General features: G+C 38.1%; 1 protein-coding gene across 5 annotated transcripts in view; it reads left to right on the forward strand.

Moving 5' to 3' along the window:
* The window catches only part of arhgap21a (Rho GTPase activating protein 21a), a 108,959-nt gene that overhangs the window by 45,507 nt on the left and 46,665 nt on the right, over window positions 1-16,787 (forward strand). For 2 of the 5 annotated variants that reach the window (XM_065294635.2, XM_065294639.2), the window contains exons 1-2: window positions 7,473-8,020; window positions 15,220-15,405. In XM_065294635.2, coding sequence (XP_065150707.2) covers window positions 7,739-8,020; window positions 15,220-15,405 — 468 coding nt within the window. In that variant the 5' untranslated portion in view covers window positions 7,473-7,738. Of the gene's footprint in view, window positions 1-7,472; window positions 8,021-15,219; window positions 15,406-16,787 lie in introns of those variants that run through there. The other 3 variants (XM_065294636.2, XM_065294638.2, XM_065294637.2) reach the window with 3 other exon arrangements.

The following is a 16,787-nucleotide window of genomic DNA, read 5'->3' on the forward strand; positions in this document are numbered from 1 at the left end:
TGACACGTTTTTTATGCTATAAAATATTGAATCAATATAAAAATGAGCATTCATCTTTGCCTTTTTTACTTTATTTTTTATCAGTGTATACCACTAGTCAACTAAACATTAATGGCATTAATCAAAACGCTTACTTTGTCATATTAAGAACACTGTCATTGCTGCTGTCATCCTTGGGAGGTCATCGTTGAACTTTTTTTGACAGCGATCAGCTGTAAAATGTTCTGGTCCTGCTCGATTTTCGTTGACTAGTAAAATAATGAGAAGTTTTTCATAAGATCTGCTGTGTTCCGTGTGTTAGCATGACAGAAGCTTGATGCAGTCGTTTGAGAAAAAGCTATTTTTCCGTCGTCCAAGTGCCTCTCGCGTAAATTATTTGATTTGGTCTGTTTAAATTTAATATAAAGCTCTCAAGTGTGTTACCTAACATATTTAATGATGTATGATACAGTTTTGGGATTAACATAATTAGAAATGAAATAATAAACCAGGCTTAAAATGTCACATTACAACCTCTGTTTTTACTTTAGAACAGTAATGCGATTTCACCATACGATTTTTTTGTTAAAGCTTGGTCTTCCCAATTACACAAAAACACTAAAGGTGGATGTGATTAAATAGTAGTAAAGCACTGATGAGTAGTGCTGGTAATATTGTCAGGGTATTTTAGTGTAATGTTTAATCTTTCTTTTATTCAGAACTGAAGTCATTTGAGAAACTGTTTGACTGGAAGCTGTGTGTTTTGTGGTTCATGGTCACACGTTTTGCAAAATATCCAAATCCACAAGCTGGCTAACTTTTTCCCCTTAGGACGATTAATTCACCACTAATTTGATTTAAGTTTACCAAGCAATAAAAACCAAAAGACCTAAACAACATTAGAAATAACAACCGCTGTGGTCGTACCCTGCATGTTTCACTTTGCCTAAAGTGTGCCAATGAATTTACCCACAATCCACTGGCAGAGTCTTTCACATGGCTCAGATCTTATGTCAGCTGTGACATGAGGTTTGAGAAAACAACATAACAAATATCAGAAAGTTCAGAAACCAATGCCAATGCTAGTGAAATGTATTATGGGTTTCTATGGTAAATTTATTGTACAATATTAGATGCTACTGTAATGATTACTGTTTACCATATTCATGTTTTATAACTATTTATATTATTTCAAGGTACCTCAAAGTATACCATAGTGCAAGCCAATCGTGATCCTGCCGTTTGATAACACCGACTGCCATGCTCAGCTGATCCGAAAGCCATTTCAACTGCTGTGAAAAGTTCAATGATGTGGCTGTAGTTCAGTTTGTAATGTTATACCACAGTCTTTTGTGTTTTTGAACAGAAGGCAGTTGAGAGAGTGCTACCGGTTTATAAAGATAGCATGCAGACAATACTTCAGAGGGATGCTTGAACTGATGCTAATTTAACAGGCAGTAATTTTGGGGTTGGACCGCTCACCTGCTATGGGAAGATTTAATAAAATAAGGTTTAATAAAACGCTGCTGCCTGTAGACGATTTAGCTCAATGCTGGTGTAACCTTTACTTGGCTCTGTTTCTTGCCACAGCTTTTTGTGCTTTTTTACAGAAGACGAGAAGAGTTACAGATAAACACAGTTGTTGTTGTTAGAGGCCGGATCAAAACATTACTAAGATCTTTTCAAAAACCTAATTTTCATAAACAACACAAACTTTAGGGGACACATAAGTATATGTTTGGCAGAGCGTTCACTTTGCTGTTAACACGAGGACATAATGTAGCTAGGCTGTCAAGCTTCAACAAGTGCACACACAAGGGATGCCACGATTGCCTGATTTTAAAATGAACTGCGATTGTAATTGTTATGCTCATTAAATCGTAAGAATTGGGATGTTTGTGAAGATCCTGAACTGTAATTTGCAAAAGAAAAAAGATTATCCTAACCTGATAGTTTTATTTATAGTTTAAATTGAGTTGGCTGTTTTTATCAGGTTTATTAGTTAATGTTATTTATAATTATTGACAGGATATGCATACTGTTTTGTTACTGTTCTGCTGTTACAGGGCAGATACAATTTTTTTTTATTTTACTGTTGCATAAAAGGTAAAATTAGAAAAAATAGAAAAATTATTTTTGATTCTTTTTTGGTTATTTTCTAAAAATATCACCCGGAGTAGCTCATGAATATCAGTTATGTATAGGGTTGTAACAGTATACCGGTATGGCGGTATACCTTGATATTAACTTTTGCGATTATCATACCGTAAACATTTGCTTATACACAGTTTTGGAAAAAAAATAAAGCAGATCTCACCTGCGCTACTACGCACATGCAACTTCATTTGGCATGACTGCTAGACTCCACTCGTTTATAGAGAAAATGTCAGAGACCACAAATTCTATCCTCTATCCCCACCAGAAAAAAAGTTAAAATCTACAGTATGGGAATACTTTGGGTATACGAAAAACGAATGCAGGGTTGTCCTTGAAGATGGATATCCAGTTTGCAAGAAATGTGGACGAAGAGTGGCTGAAAAAGAGGCACTAAAGCCCATTTAAGTGATTTATATTACAGATCAATTTAAGTTGATTATACTTAGGCCATATAATAAAAACTATACATTTCACTCACTATATGACGATGAATATATCCAGAGCAGCTCTGACTGAATTTAATGAGTATTTTGTCATTTTATTTAAAAGAGTAAAAAAAGATATAGAATCAAAGTTTACTTTTTCCGAAAGTGTATTTTTCCACAAAAAAGTTTAATATAATAAACCATATGTTCAACCCAAATCTGTTTTTTATTAATGTAAGGGTCATTGTAGCTAACGATGATAATAATAATAATGATAATAATAATAATAATAAGTGTTTAATACTGGCAAACTGCGAAACCGTGATAGTTTCTGAGACGATTATCATACCGTGGAAATCTCATACCGTTACAACCCTAGTTATGTATGTGCATATTTAAACAACATTTCATCAAATATTGGATTATGCCAAGTAGGGCTGCCTAATGATTAGTCACGACCATTCGTTTGCAGATTAATTAAAAGTTTTTGTTTACATATTTTTTATACACAGTACATCAACAAATATTATGTATATATAAAAACAAACAAACACATGTATATATAATTTTAAATTATACTGATATAATAAATATTTAATTGGTAAATATACAAATGTTTATACACATGCACATATTTCTTAAATATATAGATGTATTTGTGTGCATTTATATATACATAATTATTATACACATTACACACATATTTAATATGTAAACAAAAACGTTTATTTTGTAAACGATTAGCAGCTCTAATGCCAAGTGGTTGATGTCCTCAATTATTGCATAGTCATAGCGGGAACGTTTACAACATTATTATAGTGTTTTTTACTGATCCATCTGAATGACTGCATGGCCATTGATGAATTCTTGTGTCTGCTAAAATTTAAAAGTCAACAGATGATTGAAGTGCACCTGTGATGCCAAAGCGCTTTCACTATCTGACTTTCAAAATATGCTCTGTGGCTTTTTAAAGCAAATGCACGTGAGCTTTTGAAATAATGGGTAAACACGCCTTTTTATTCTTTCAATTGTTGAAATACTGTACATCAGATCGAGTATATGCCTATTTGTTAATTGAACCATCCATACTAAGCAACATAAGATTGCATGTGTATGTGCTTAGTAAAGCAAAGTACAATTATTAAATATTTCGTTTCATATTAATGGGGAATAAAACAATTTTTGGCACCACATTTACAAAGGAAAAAAGCAATTAAAGTGCCATTTAATCATATTACAGTGTCACTTTGCTGAGCCATTTCAGCACTTTTATGCAACAGGTGTCAATGTGATTTTTAATGGATGGATTCACACACGTATGTGGATTTACAGATTAACTATAGACAACAGGAAAGTGTCTTGCTCTTGTTTTATATTTAAGTCAACTGCATTATACCAGTGTGTGAGGTAAGTGTTAAAATACTTTTGGGAGCACTGTATCTGTCGTGAAATAGTAAGGAAACGCCCTGAGTCGAGTTCTCTGTGATGTCCTGTGATTCTGTTTGTTTCCATGGCAGCAGGGAGTTCCTACCCCTTTATTTCTAAAATGACCTCCATGAATTCAGACTGTATGAGATCAGCCTGCTGGAATATGTTTTTATATACGAGGTTTTTATGATGTGCCATAAACACAGAGAACATGTTTTAACTCTTAGTTAAAATGCATTCAAACTACGAACTCTGCAAAACTGAAGTCACTGGAATGCCATTGGGATGAGCACCAACCAATTCCACAGTGTGGCTTCTTTTTCGGCTGGTATATGGGCGGGGCTCACACAGTGTCCTCTTTGAGAGCTCTCGTGCCCTGAGCCTAACAAACAGTGATGCCTCAGATGGCTGGACGAGTTATTTCTGTGATATTTTTCCATACGCAACAGTTTGAGTGAGCGCTTGCTTATGTCTAAAGGAATGATTGTGGTAATGAGATGCCATGCCAGTGTAGAGGAATGAAAATCAACATGCCATTAGTTGGTTTCCTGTTTTCACATTTCTCAATGTTCACTGTGTGTATCGCAAAAAATAGACCAGAACATGCTTGTGGTATAGGGAAAGTGTTTGTGAATTATTGATATTCTAAGGAAGTGAAGCTTTATATAGACGCGGTTTGTCCATGCTGTGCCTATGTGGCTTCATGCAGGAATGTTTGGATCCTTCAGTGCATTTGTTTGAGAATAACACAGCAGGGTTGGTCACTGTGGGAAGTAGATCTTAAAATAAAGATGTCCGAGTGCTGGTTGTCACATGATCTGTAAGATCTCACCTTACATAACACTACACAAGCAGATCAACCAGTGGAGATGCTCCACTACTTTATTAGACATTGGCTTAAGAAAGTGTGCTTTATATATATATAAATGAAATACTGGAACTTTGTAATGGAGTTAAATAGTGGCTGTGTTTTAAGGGGTCCTTGATTATGATTTCACTTTTTTAACTTCAATTAGTGTGTAAAGTTGCTGTTTGAGCATAAAAAGCATCTACAAAGATGCAATGCTCAAAGTACAATGCTTTTTTTTAAAACAGGGCAGCATTTGCCTGGTCCGTTCTGAATTGGGCTACTTTTAAATAGTTTCATAAGGTTTTTCTGCTGGTTAGAGATGAAAGGATTAGGGACAATAATTGTTTATTTAATTTTAATTAATAATGAATAATGATAATTTTCATCAAGGTCTAATATTGAAGATTAAAATAAGTTCATTAATCTGTGACAAAATTTCCTCATCAGCACTTCCCAGAAGACCTAATTTTGTTTTGTTTGTTTATGTTTTGACATTTGAAGATGTTTTACTATTTAAAAGCTGTACAAGGCTTAAATATCACTTGTTAAGTAAGGATGGGCATTAGTAATTGATTGCTCGTTTACTTGAATGTGACCATAATCGATCTCAAAAACTATGACCGTGTGGGTTCATTTATTTATTTTTTGTGGTTATGGCGGCATTTGGATATCTTGTTAGCGTTACAAGCGCCTGTGGTATTAATGACTGGTCGCGTGTTTGACGTTGTGTTTGACATCAACGGAAGCTGCGCAGACCGTCGTATGATATCAGTACCACACATGATGCAGTAATTTTAGGATTCACTTTGGTAAGAAGAAAATACATTCAGTCAGGTGCAAAATGTACAATGCTGTCCCAAGTTCCCTCATATCATCTCATATTTAAACATCAAAGGTCAAGAGCTACCAGAGAGCCATACGATTATGATTATTACATCTTGACTGAGAACAGGTGAGAGGACAACACGACACATCGCTATTAGAGGTCGACGATATGTGTTTTTTTTTTTCTCTGGCCGATGCCGATATTTAGAAATCAGGGCAGCCGATGGCCGATAAATTATGTTGATTTTCTTGGCCGATTTTCTGTTTGTACATAATAATCAAAATGTCCTCATCATTAGCAGATATTTTAAATGTAAAAATGTCACTATTTAAGCCAAAATATATTTAAAAAAATGTCTGGTCTTTCTGAAGAGTTTTACAAACTCCTCCACACCATGCATTTATCAGACAGATTATATTACCTGACACACTCTTTCTTGCTCTTTGCAACAAGATGCAGGGTGTCAGGAGTTCTACAACAACGCTTAGGTGCCCGCAGATATGCCTGCCTATTAATCGGCCTAATTTTGCTGAAAAATCGGCTAAAGCCGATATTTTTAAATATGCCAAAAAATCTGTGAAATTATTGGCCCGGTCGATAAATCGGTCGACCTCTAATCGCTATAATGATAGCAAAAGACATAAGCTGCTTAGTGTTATGAAGCTTGTGCTTTGATTGGACGTGTTTTAAAGTGCACTGTCGTGGTGCACATCCAAAACGGGAATTAAACTTTCTGTCCAGTACATAACTTAGTTTAAGTCTCGCATTTTGTGCAGATATATGCATGTTGTAAAATACATTTATGTTGTATCAAGGCTTTAATATTACCCTTTAACGCATGCAGCTATTCCTGTTAGAGTTTTCTGTTAAAAAACATTAATTCATTAATAATCTAGTACTGTATATGTTCATTTTTTGTCATAGTTTCTTCACAATTATTTTTTTATAAAAATATTTTATTTTCCCCATGATGCATACTTTGATTGCCCCACCCCCAGTTAAACGAGTCTTTGTTTTTCAGACCTATGCTTTATCGAAATTAAAAAATGATATACATGCACATCCCTAGCCCTACGCACAGCGCGTGATACGCGTTATGGGAGCGGCGGGGCTGGTCTGCTCTCCACCTCTTTCATTAGTTTAATTTTGCAAGCTTTTGAAAGATGCCCAAACTTATTTCATCAGTTGCTTTGAAATATCAGAGAAAACTCTTACATATATGTTCAAAACTGTGGGCAGCATGTTTACTAACAAAACAAGCAGCAGACTCGTATATAAATTGACATCATTTTAAACCCCTCATTTCTCCTGCTCATGTTTAAATGACAGCCGAGGGACTCGTCCAGAGACCACCCCCTAAAAAATCAGGACAGATGGGGTCAAAAGTGGACAAAACACTTTTTGTTGAAGGGTGTTCATACTACTGTACCTGCATGATAGATTTGATTTCTTTCATTTAGCATGTAATGCATTGCACACTTTTGTTCAAGTAGGTGGTCAGGGTGAGGTCATTTTGCTGCTTAGTTTCACTGTATTTTCTAGGGAAAAACAAAGTAAAGCCTGCATTTACAAACTATGCTAGTTGGTTGCTGGGTGATGTTGAATGCTGTGGGTGGTTGCCTACAAACCGAAAAAAGCCAACCTGGAGTTATTCTAGATATGGGTTGGATGCCTGCTTTATTGTAAACGCTTTTTACCTGGTTTATTGTTTCAGAGACTTTTGAAAGACCATGTTTTCCATGATTCCCCTTTTCATTTAAACTTGTGTGGTGGTGAATAGCTGTGGCAGTTGCAAACAAATCAAATAGGGAACATGGAAAGTTAAAGCGAAAATGACCAGAGAGGAAATTTCAGCGCATGCAGATGTGTGCGCATGCGGTACGCGAGTTTAGTCTCTGACGGTCTCTTTCCCTGGTTCACTCTCTCCCCGAGTCTCAATGGAAACCTCATGCATGTCCGCTCTCCCATCCCACTCTAAAAGAGAGAGAGGAAGGGAACACTGAGGAAAGTATCGCAACATCAGAAGATCAGCAGAGGACTGCGGAGAGAGAACACAGACCAGCGGGCTTTGCCATGCTAACCAAGAGGAATGGGGCATGTGTTGGCTGCGCTCTACCTAATAAGGATAGCTCGGATCAGGTGGACAGTGTGGATTGTACCTGCCCGATAGGAGACTGTTCCTGGGATTGTCTAGCCGGGGTAAATGGATGTTTATCAGACACGTCCTGTCTTTGGTTCCAGCTCCTGGCCAGGGCATACTGGGGGGATGTGGATTTGGGGCTTCGGGAAGCCCAAAAGGGTGTCTCCTGGCGTAGACGTAGGAAGTCATCTCAGAGGAACTGTATGCGGTCTTGGGTAAGTCTCTGGATCTGCTGAAGGTTAAGTGTAGCATTAAGGGGCAAAACCAGTGGTTCTGCAGCAGGATGGAGGTTTTTCCCTCATTGGCAGAGCGTCCTGGAGCTGTATTGAGTTACGCAGGGCTGAGGGGGGTAAGGAGACAGCTCTCAGGAATGCGCCGTGCGTCATTCACATCCAGTGTGCTTGCTCAAGTCTCTTATTGACCCAATATCTAGCATATTTTTCAAAGATGGACAGGCATGCGTGTATGTGCCATGGTTTTATGTTTCATTTGTTGTTCCTTTATAAGCAACAGTCACAAATGAGAAACCTCAGGATTCAGCTGTGAGTTTTGCTTGGGTAATCGCTGGCATATTTAACCAAGACGCCAAGTGGAATATCTGAGAAGGTGGTTGAGTTGTGTTGCTGTGTTTTTCTGTTTGGAAAAGTTTGTGTGTGTTTAAGGAAGAGAGGTCTGTGCTCACAAAGAGCTTCACTGTGGCTCCAGAATGACTCATAACTGCACACACACAAACATATTCATGCATTTCATCATAACGTTAGGGAGGAAAAAGTTTGTTCTTGTAACTGTTGCAAAAGTTGCTCTTGTAAAGCTCAAGAAATACGTAGATAAAGTTTGAACTGCTTTAAATATTTAAGATGTTTTAAAAGTGTAGTTCCTCAAGAAAATAAAAAAATATGACTGCTATAGATAGCATAATATGGTCTTCATATTGAGAATCTTATAGTTTTTGACACAGTTTGGGCATTGTTAAAATTTGTGGGGTAAATGAATGATATAAATAAGCAAAAAGCCACTATTTAATCCCATTGTCTATGAAAAACAAATGAGGTGCTATATTACTTACTGTGTCTCTTCCAACGAGTAGTACACATGCATGTGATCGTACACCATGTTTTTATGCTAATTGACAATTTTTCTCCATAAACTATCAATCACACCCTTATAAAAGGCTTATAAATGTAACAGACTTTCAGAATAGTTTTAAATCAACATATTGACAGGTTGGTAAAAAACAAAGTAAGTAACTGACTCTTAAATGTCACTATTAGGATTGGGTGTATGATTTACACTCCTTTATGGACTGAATGGATTGTATGATGGTTTTTCTGCTGTGGAGTCTCAGACAGAGGTGCCATTCTCTTTGCTGGACCTTCAGTCATTCAGATGAGTGCTTTCCTCTGCTGTATAATTTAAAAGGTTAAATTTAGCATTGGAAACAGAACTGCATGCCCGCCACAGACACAAGGACTGACTATTGGCTGAGAAATAAAAAATTGAAGGCGGAGGAATAATATAATTTCTGATAATTGCTCAGAAAACCATGTGAATGAATCAATATAGCATTACAAGGGAAATGTGAATAAAGATGAGAGGGAAACTGATGCCTTTGTATATTCCAAACCACTTAAAGGGGACATAGCATAAACATCTGACTTTTTCAATGTTTAAGTGATATATATGGGTGCTTCTATCAACCTAGAAAATATGAAAAAGAACAACTCAGTAACATAGTTTTGGTAAACATTTTTTTGCAAGCTTGTGGAAAAAATAGGTCATTGAAATTTGGCTCCCCTCGTGATGTCAGAATGGGATTTTATTATAATATCTTAAAAAAGTATTGTGAAGTGTCCCCTTTAATAAAAATTAGACAGTAATATACTTAACACAACTGTTATTTAAAAATTACTGCAAGCTATTTAATGTGGATTATGTCTTAAATAGCAAGCATACATATATAGGATGCATAATGCATAATACAAAATAGCTATACTCTATTCATGATCACAATGTAGTTTCTGCCTTTCTTTCTATTTAGCTCCCTGTAAAACTCTCTCTTTTCCATGTTGTGGACGGCATCCAGCACTGAAAAAGGTGACGTCATTCTTGGGCTCAATTATGTAAAAGCCCAGCCCAGACTCTAGAGACTTCCACAGCTGTTTGTACCTGAGCCCAGCCATGCTCAAATACGCTTGTTCACTTATAATGCATCCATCTCCTGGATGGGATAGACCACAGTCTGGTCTGTTTGGCAGGCAGAGTGACCCGATGTCTGTATGGTGCTGTGAGAACAGACCACAGACACACACCCTGTGGTACAGTGGGATTTTATTGCCATTATTTCATAATGTAAATGACATGAAGTTCCCTCCAGGAGATGAGGAATGGGCTGATGTTGCCCGTCCCAGATGCTTTAATGTGAAATATCACCTTTCATAAGCAGATGAACCTGATAAGAGTATGAGGGAATACTAACCGTGTTGAGATGTGTGTGTGACGTGTTCATGCATGAAGAGGTCATTGGTCATAGGAAAGAAAAACTTTGGATTGATTCACTGTGTTTTTTTGTGTGGAGGGGTTTGCCATGGCAGAAATTTGAGATGTGAGAAGTCGTGTAAGCGATGCTTTATAAACACTGACTGAATATTCTGTTTCAATTCCTTCTGCCTTTAGAGATATTCATTGTTCTTTACAATAACCATATGGATGATTGACGTGACATTGTACACTCAAGCTCTATTTCAAAACCTTGTGGGATGCCTTACTGTCTGCTGCAAATGTAGGCAGCTAATACTAAATCATAACCTTATTAATGACTTGTCTGAAACATTGTACATATAGAGCAACACTGGGTAAAACTTTACAGCTTGGTGGTTATAGTCTTCCTGTAACTCAGTGGTAGAGCATTGCGTTAACAGTGCAAGAGGTTGTGGGTTTAATTATGTGAATACACATAGTGATACAGTGTATATCTTGTATTGCATTGTAACTGGCTTTGGTTTAAAATGTCTGCCAAATGCATTAAGTAAGGGATGATGTACAGGTGCCGGTCAATAAAAAAATTGAATATTTTTTAAGACCAATACAAAGGAAGGATTTTTAGTATCAACTTGAAAAGTATGAGCATGTACAGCACTCAATACTTAGTTGGGGCTCCTTTTGCCTGAATTATTGCAGCAATGCAGCGTGGCATGGAGTTGATCAGTCTGTGGCACTGCTCAAGTGTTATGAGAGCCCAGGTTGCTCTGATAGTGGCCTTCAGCTCTTCTGCATTGTTGGGTCTGCCATATCGCATCTTCCTCTTCACAATGCCCCATAGAATTTTTATGGAGTTAAGGTCAGGCGAATTTGCTGGCCAATTAAGAACAGGGATACCATGGTCCTCAAACCAGGTACTGGTAGCTTTGTACTGTGTACAGGTGCCAATTCCTGTATAATCTCCATAAAGTTATTCACCAGAGATGGGACCAAGTCACACATGTGCACTCAAGTAAGTCCCAAGTATTTTTTTTTTGGGCAAGTCAAGTCAAGTCGAGTCACAGGCTATGTCAAGTCAAGTCAAGTCCTGTAGTAGGTCAAGTCAAGTCCAAGTCAAGTCACCTTATTATTGTAATTTTACCTACAGAATCTGGTCTTAACTCTTTCACCGCCAGCGTTTTTAAAAAAAAAGTTTAATGTCTTCCAGAAAATGTTCTTCAAATATATAAACATACAATGTACCAAATGAAAAAACAGACCCTCTGCTTTCAAACAAAAAAAAAACTTGTATCCTACCTTTAGTGGTTCATCAGTAATGCAAAAATTATCAAAAAGCAGAGATAATTCCATTTTTGTGACGGACTTTTCATAGAGATCCCATTCAGAGCGATCTTTAAAACAGACACGGACATGCAGCAGCTTGCCATAGGGCAATACTTCCGGGTTTAAAAAGTTGTGGAAGGGTATTAGCGGTATTGCGGAAAGACGGAAAAACTCGTCATTGGCTGGGAAAGAGTTAATAAAGTGAAAAGACAAAATAGACAGTAAGTAACTATCAGTAAATTACAATAATTTGGATTTGCATTGTAAATACTCATGTTCAGTAATACATCATGGAATCAAACAAAATTGTAATCTCTTCCATTCGCGCGCCTACATTTGAAATAACGAACTTGAATGTGAATCGCTCCTAACATTGTAGAATCCAGTCATTTTTCTGTGTGTGTGTGTGTTCAAGTGGCAAACTTAGAAAAAGTAGCCAAGTCTCGCACCACTCAGATCAAGGGAAGAATAAAAAAAATAATATTAATATTTTTGCCCACATTTGTCCCCAACAGGGTATGAAGAGGGTTAATGGCTACTTTAGCTATTATTACATTAGCTAACTACCAACTAACCAGATATTAACAAATTGACAAGCACTTACTGGGCAGAATGGCTCTTCAAATGACGGACAAAATTGGAGGTTGTTGTCTGGCTGCCCGTGATTTTAATGTTGCATGTCTTGCAACGCACTATTCGTCTTTTGCCATCTTGTTGAAGCCGAAAGCGATAACCCTACGTACCCCTCCGGCTGACATGTTGATATCTGATCTAAGTGGGCGTGGTGTGCGGAGAGGGCATGACTGATGATAGTGTCGTGATTCAGTCATGACAACGCCATTCTCAGCCTGTGCTCCAGCTGGGTCAACTTTATTTTATTTTTTTAAATATTTATATATTTTATATTCAAACTGATTAACACTCAAGTCATTCAAGTCATCGTGTCTCAAGTCAAGTCAAGTCCCGAGTCTTTAACTTCCAAGTCCGAGTCAAGTCTCAAGTATTTTATTTTTTGTCAAGTCAAGTCACAAGTCATAAAAATAGCGACTCGAGTCGACTCGAGTCCAAGTCACCATGTCACAAGTCCCCATGTCTGTTATTCACTAGCAAGAAGCCTGAAGTGCTCGAAAACTTCCTGGTATACGAGTGTGTGACCTTAAACCTCAGAAAACACAGTGGACCAACACCAGCAGATGACATGGCACCCCAAACCATCACTGACTGTGAAACTTTACACTGGACCTCAAGAAACGTGGATTGTGTTCCTCTCTTCCTTCAGACTCTGGGACTCTAATTTCCAAAGGAAATGCAAAATTTACTTTCATCAGAGAACATAACTTTGGACCACTCAGCAGCAGTCCAGAAGCAAGACGCTTCTGACGCTGTCTGTTGTTCAAGAGTGGCTTGACACAAGGAATGCGACAGCTGAAACCCATGTTTTGCATACGTCTGTGCGTAGTGGCTCTTGACGCACTGACTCCAGCTGCAGTCCACTCTTTGTGAATTTCCCTCACATTTTTGAATGTTGTTTCACAATCCTCTCCAGGGTGAGGTTATCCCTATTGCTTGTACACTTTTTTTCTACCACATCTTTTCTTTCCCTTCATCTCTCTATTAATGTCCTTGGACACAGTGCTCTGGGAACAGCCAGCCTCTTTTGCAATGACCTTTTTGTGTCTTGCCCTTCTTGTGCAAGGTGTCAATGGTCGTCTCTTGGATAACTGTCAAATCAGCAGTCTTCCCAATGATTGTGTAGCCTACAGAACTACACTGAGAGACCATTTAAAGACCTTTGCAGGTGTTTTGAGTTAATTAGCTGATGAGAGTGTGCCACCAGGTGTCTTCAAAATGGAACCTTTTCACAATATTCTAATAGATACTGAATTTGGGATTTTCGTTAGTTTTCAGTTATAATCATCAAAATTTAAAGAAATAAACATTTGAAATACACTCACCTAAAGGATTATTAGGAACACCATACTATTACTGTGTTTGACCCCCTTTCGCCTTCAGAACTGCCTTAACTCTATGTGGCATTGATTCAACAAGGTGCTGAAAGCATTCTTTAGAAATGTTGGCCCATATTGATAGGAAAGCACCTTGCAGTTGACGGAGATTTGTGGGATGCACATCCAGGGCACGAAGCTCCCGTTCCACCACATCCCAAAGGTGCTCTATTGGGTTGAGATCTGGTGACTGTGGGGGCCATTTTAGTACAGTGAACTCATTGTCATGTTCAAGAAACCAATTTCAAATGATTCGAGCTTTGTGACATGGTGCATTATCCTGCTGGAAGTAGCCGTCAGAGGATGGGTACATGGTGGTCATAAAGGGATGGACATGGTCAGAAAGAATGCTCAGGTAGGCCGTGGCATTAAACGATGCCCAATTGGCACTAAGGGGCCTAAAGTGTGCCAAGAAAACATCCCCCACACCATTACACCACCACCATCAGCCTGCACAGTGGTAACAAGTCATGATGGATCCATGTTCTCATTCTGTTTACGCCAAATACTGACTCTACCATCTGAATCTCTCAACAGAAATCGAGACTCATCAGACCAGGCAACATTGTAGTATTTGTAGTGGAGATGAGTGGTACCCGGTGGGGTCTTCTGCTCTTGTAGCTCATCCGCCTCAATTTTGTGTTGTGTTGTGGCTTCACAAATGCTTTGCTGCATACCTCGGTTGTAACAATTGGTTATTTCAGTCAAAGTTGCTCTTTTATCAGCTTGAATCAGTCTGCCCATTCTCCTCTGACCTCTAGCATCCACAAGGCATTTTTCGCCCACAGGACTGCCGCATACTGGATGTTTTTCTCTTTTCACACCATTGTTTGTAAACCTTAGAAATGGTTGTGCGTGAAAATCCCAGTAACTGAGCAGATTGTGAAATACTCAAACCGGCCCGTCTGGCACCAACAACCATACCACGCTCAAAATTGCTTAAATCATTTTTCTTTTCCATTCTGACATTCAGTCTGGAGTTTGGAGATTGTCTTGACCAGGACCACAACCCTAAATGCATTGAAGCAACTGCCATGTGATTGGTTGATTAGATAATTGCATTAATGAGAAATTAAACAGGTGTTCCTAATAATCCTTTAGGTGAGTGTATATAAAGGTAATTGGTAAAGGTGGTAAAAGAGTATAGGTGAATGGCTATGCATGGTGATGCAATTTTTTTATAAAAACGAAAGTGAACTCCAGTCATGACACTATACATTTCAATCAAAAACTCCATTATCATCTAAAGCAAATTTCATAAGGCTTAAATGTAGTTTTTTACAGCTCATGCTATATTCTGAATTTATAGCCTATAGCTTCATGTAAGAAACAAAAAACTGAAATTTATGTCTTTGTTATCTAAAAATCTTACCTAATTTATTTCGAACGTATGAATGTGTTAAACATGGTATGCTATCTTGGAGTGCTATCTTTAAATGTGTTCATTGCAAATGAGATTTGGGAGCTATGGCATAGGGGAAGATTTCTAAGTGGTCAAGGCACTTAACCTCAGGTTTCTCCAGACAGACTCTCTCTGTAACAAGTGTACTTACAGCCACTTTAGAGGCTATTAAATGACGAATTAATGCTTTATCTGTCTCTTCCAGGCCAAGCAGAAAGATGGATATGAGCGCAGTGAGACCTCCGCTCTGTCTCCGGCCGCTGATGAGGAGCCCTTCTCATGGCCGGGACCTAAAACACTGTGTCTACACCGCACTTCTCAAGGCTTTGGGTTTACTCTCCGCCATTTCATCGTATACCCACCAGAGTCTGCCATGCAGTCTTCTTATAAGGTCAGAAATGCACACTCACACCAAGTGTGAGTGTCAGATATTGGGTTGGTTTTTATCAGTTAACTTCCTCTTTGAACATGGTAATTCATTTTTGATATCATAAACAATGTTGCCATTGCGAGGCAAAGTCAGGATAACAGGTGTCAAGTGTCTCATATATATATATATATACTGCATACATTGAGTGATTTCAATCACATCTGAGAAATATGTTTGGTTATGGGGTCTAATCATATTGATGTAGTAATTGTAAGTCACAGGCATAGCCCCACCAACTGGCAACAGGAAGTGTTTCTAGTAAAACAGACTTTAAAATAGTCCACATATCTTTACCCAAGTCGATTCAGACATGGTCAAAAAATGTAGAGATGTGTCTGTTGTAAAATTGTGAAAGGCTTTGGGTTATCTTAAATAGTGTTGACATGGAAGCCTGTCAAACTGTATTATTTTTAGGTGTATTTAAGGCTATAAGCATGCTTAAAATGTCACAAAAATTGGCACAGATGTCAAAGTTCTTGGACGGTAGGCATGGGCAAAACTATCAATATAGCCACACATAGGTGTGGCACAAGAGTTCTTAGTGCCCGCTTTTGAGTAAAGTGGTGGGGTTAGTTTTACCTACAGTCCTCAAACTGGTTAGTAACAACATTCAAATGGTCCACTTGGACCCACTTAATTGCATGTGCCCATCATGCATTGTTTTCTGGGAGCCACCATGTAGGGATGGCAACATTGTGTGAGGGCCCGCCATCGCTGCTTGCAGCTATATTTACTGTTGTTGTAAATATAGGATGGTGTTAAACACTTTGAAGTATAGTCTTAGCCTCAAATTGCACTCTTTACCATGTCTATTAACAGTTGCTTTCCAGTAAGGTACTGTTCAATTGCCATGCATGTCTGTTGTACAGTCTTGTTCAAAATAATAGCAGTACAATGTGACTAACCAGAATAATCAAGGTTTTTAGTATATTTTTTTATTGCTACGTGGCAAACAAGTTACCAGTAGGTTCAGTAGATTCTCAGAAAACAAATGAGACCCAGCATTCATGATATGCACGCTCTTAAGGCTGTGCAATTGGGCAAGTAGTTGAATTAGTTGAAAGGGGTGTGTTCAAAAAAATAGCAGTGTGGCATTCAATAACTAAGGTCATCAATTTTGTGAAGAAACAGGTGTGAATCAGGTGGCCCCTATTTAAGGATGAAGCCAACACTTGTTGAAAGTCCCTCTGTTAAAAAAAGGCATGTGCAGAAGAGGTTACAATTTGCCAAAGAACACATCAACTGGCCTAAAGAGAAATGGAGGAACATTTTGTGGACTGATGAGAGTAAAATTGTTCTTTTTGGGTCCAAGGGCCACAGGCAGTTTGTGAGACGACCCCCAA

This window comes from Paramisgurnus dabryanus, chromosome 22 (assembly GCF_030506205.2).
Source record: "Paramisgurnus dabryanus chromosome 22, PD_genome_1.1, whole genome shotgun sequence".
In the NCBI taxonomy this organism is placed as follows: Eukaryota; Metazoa; Chordata; class Actinopteri; order Cypriniformes; family Cobitidae; genus Paramisgurnus; species Paramisgurnus dabryanus.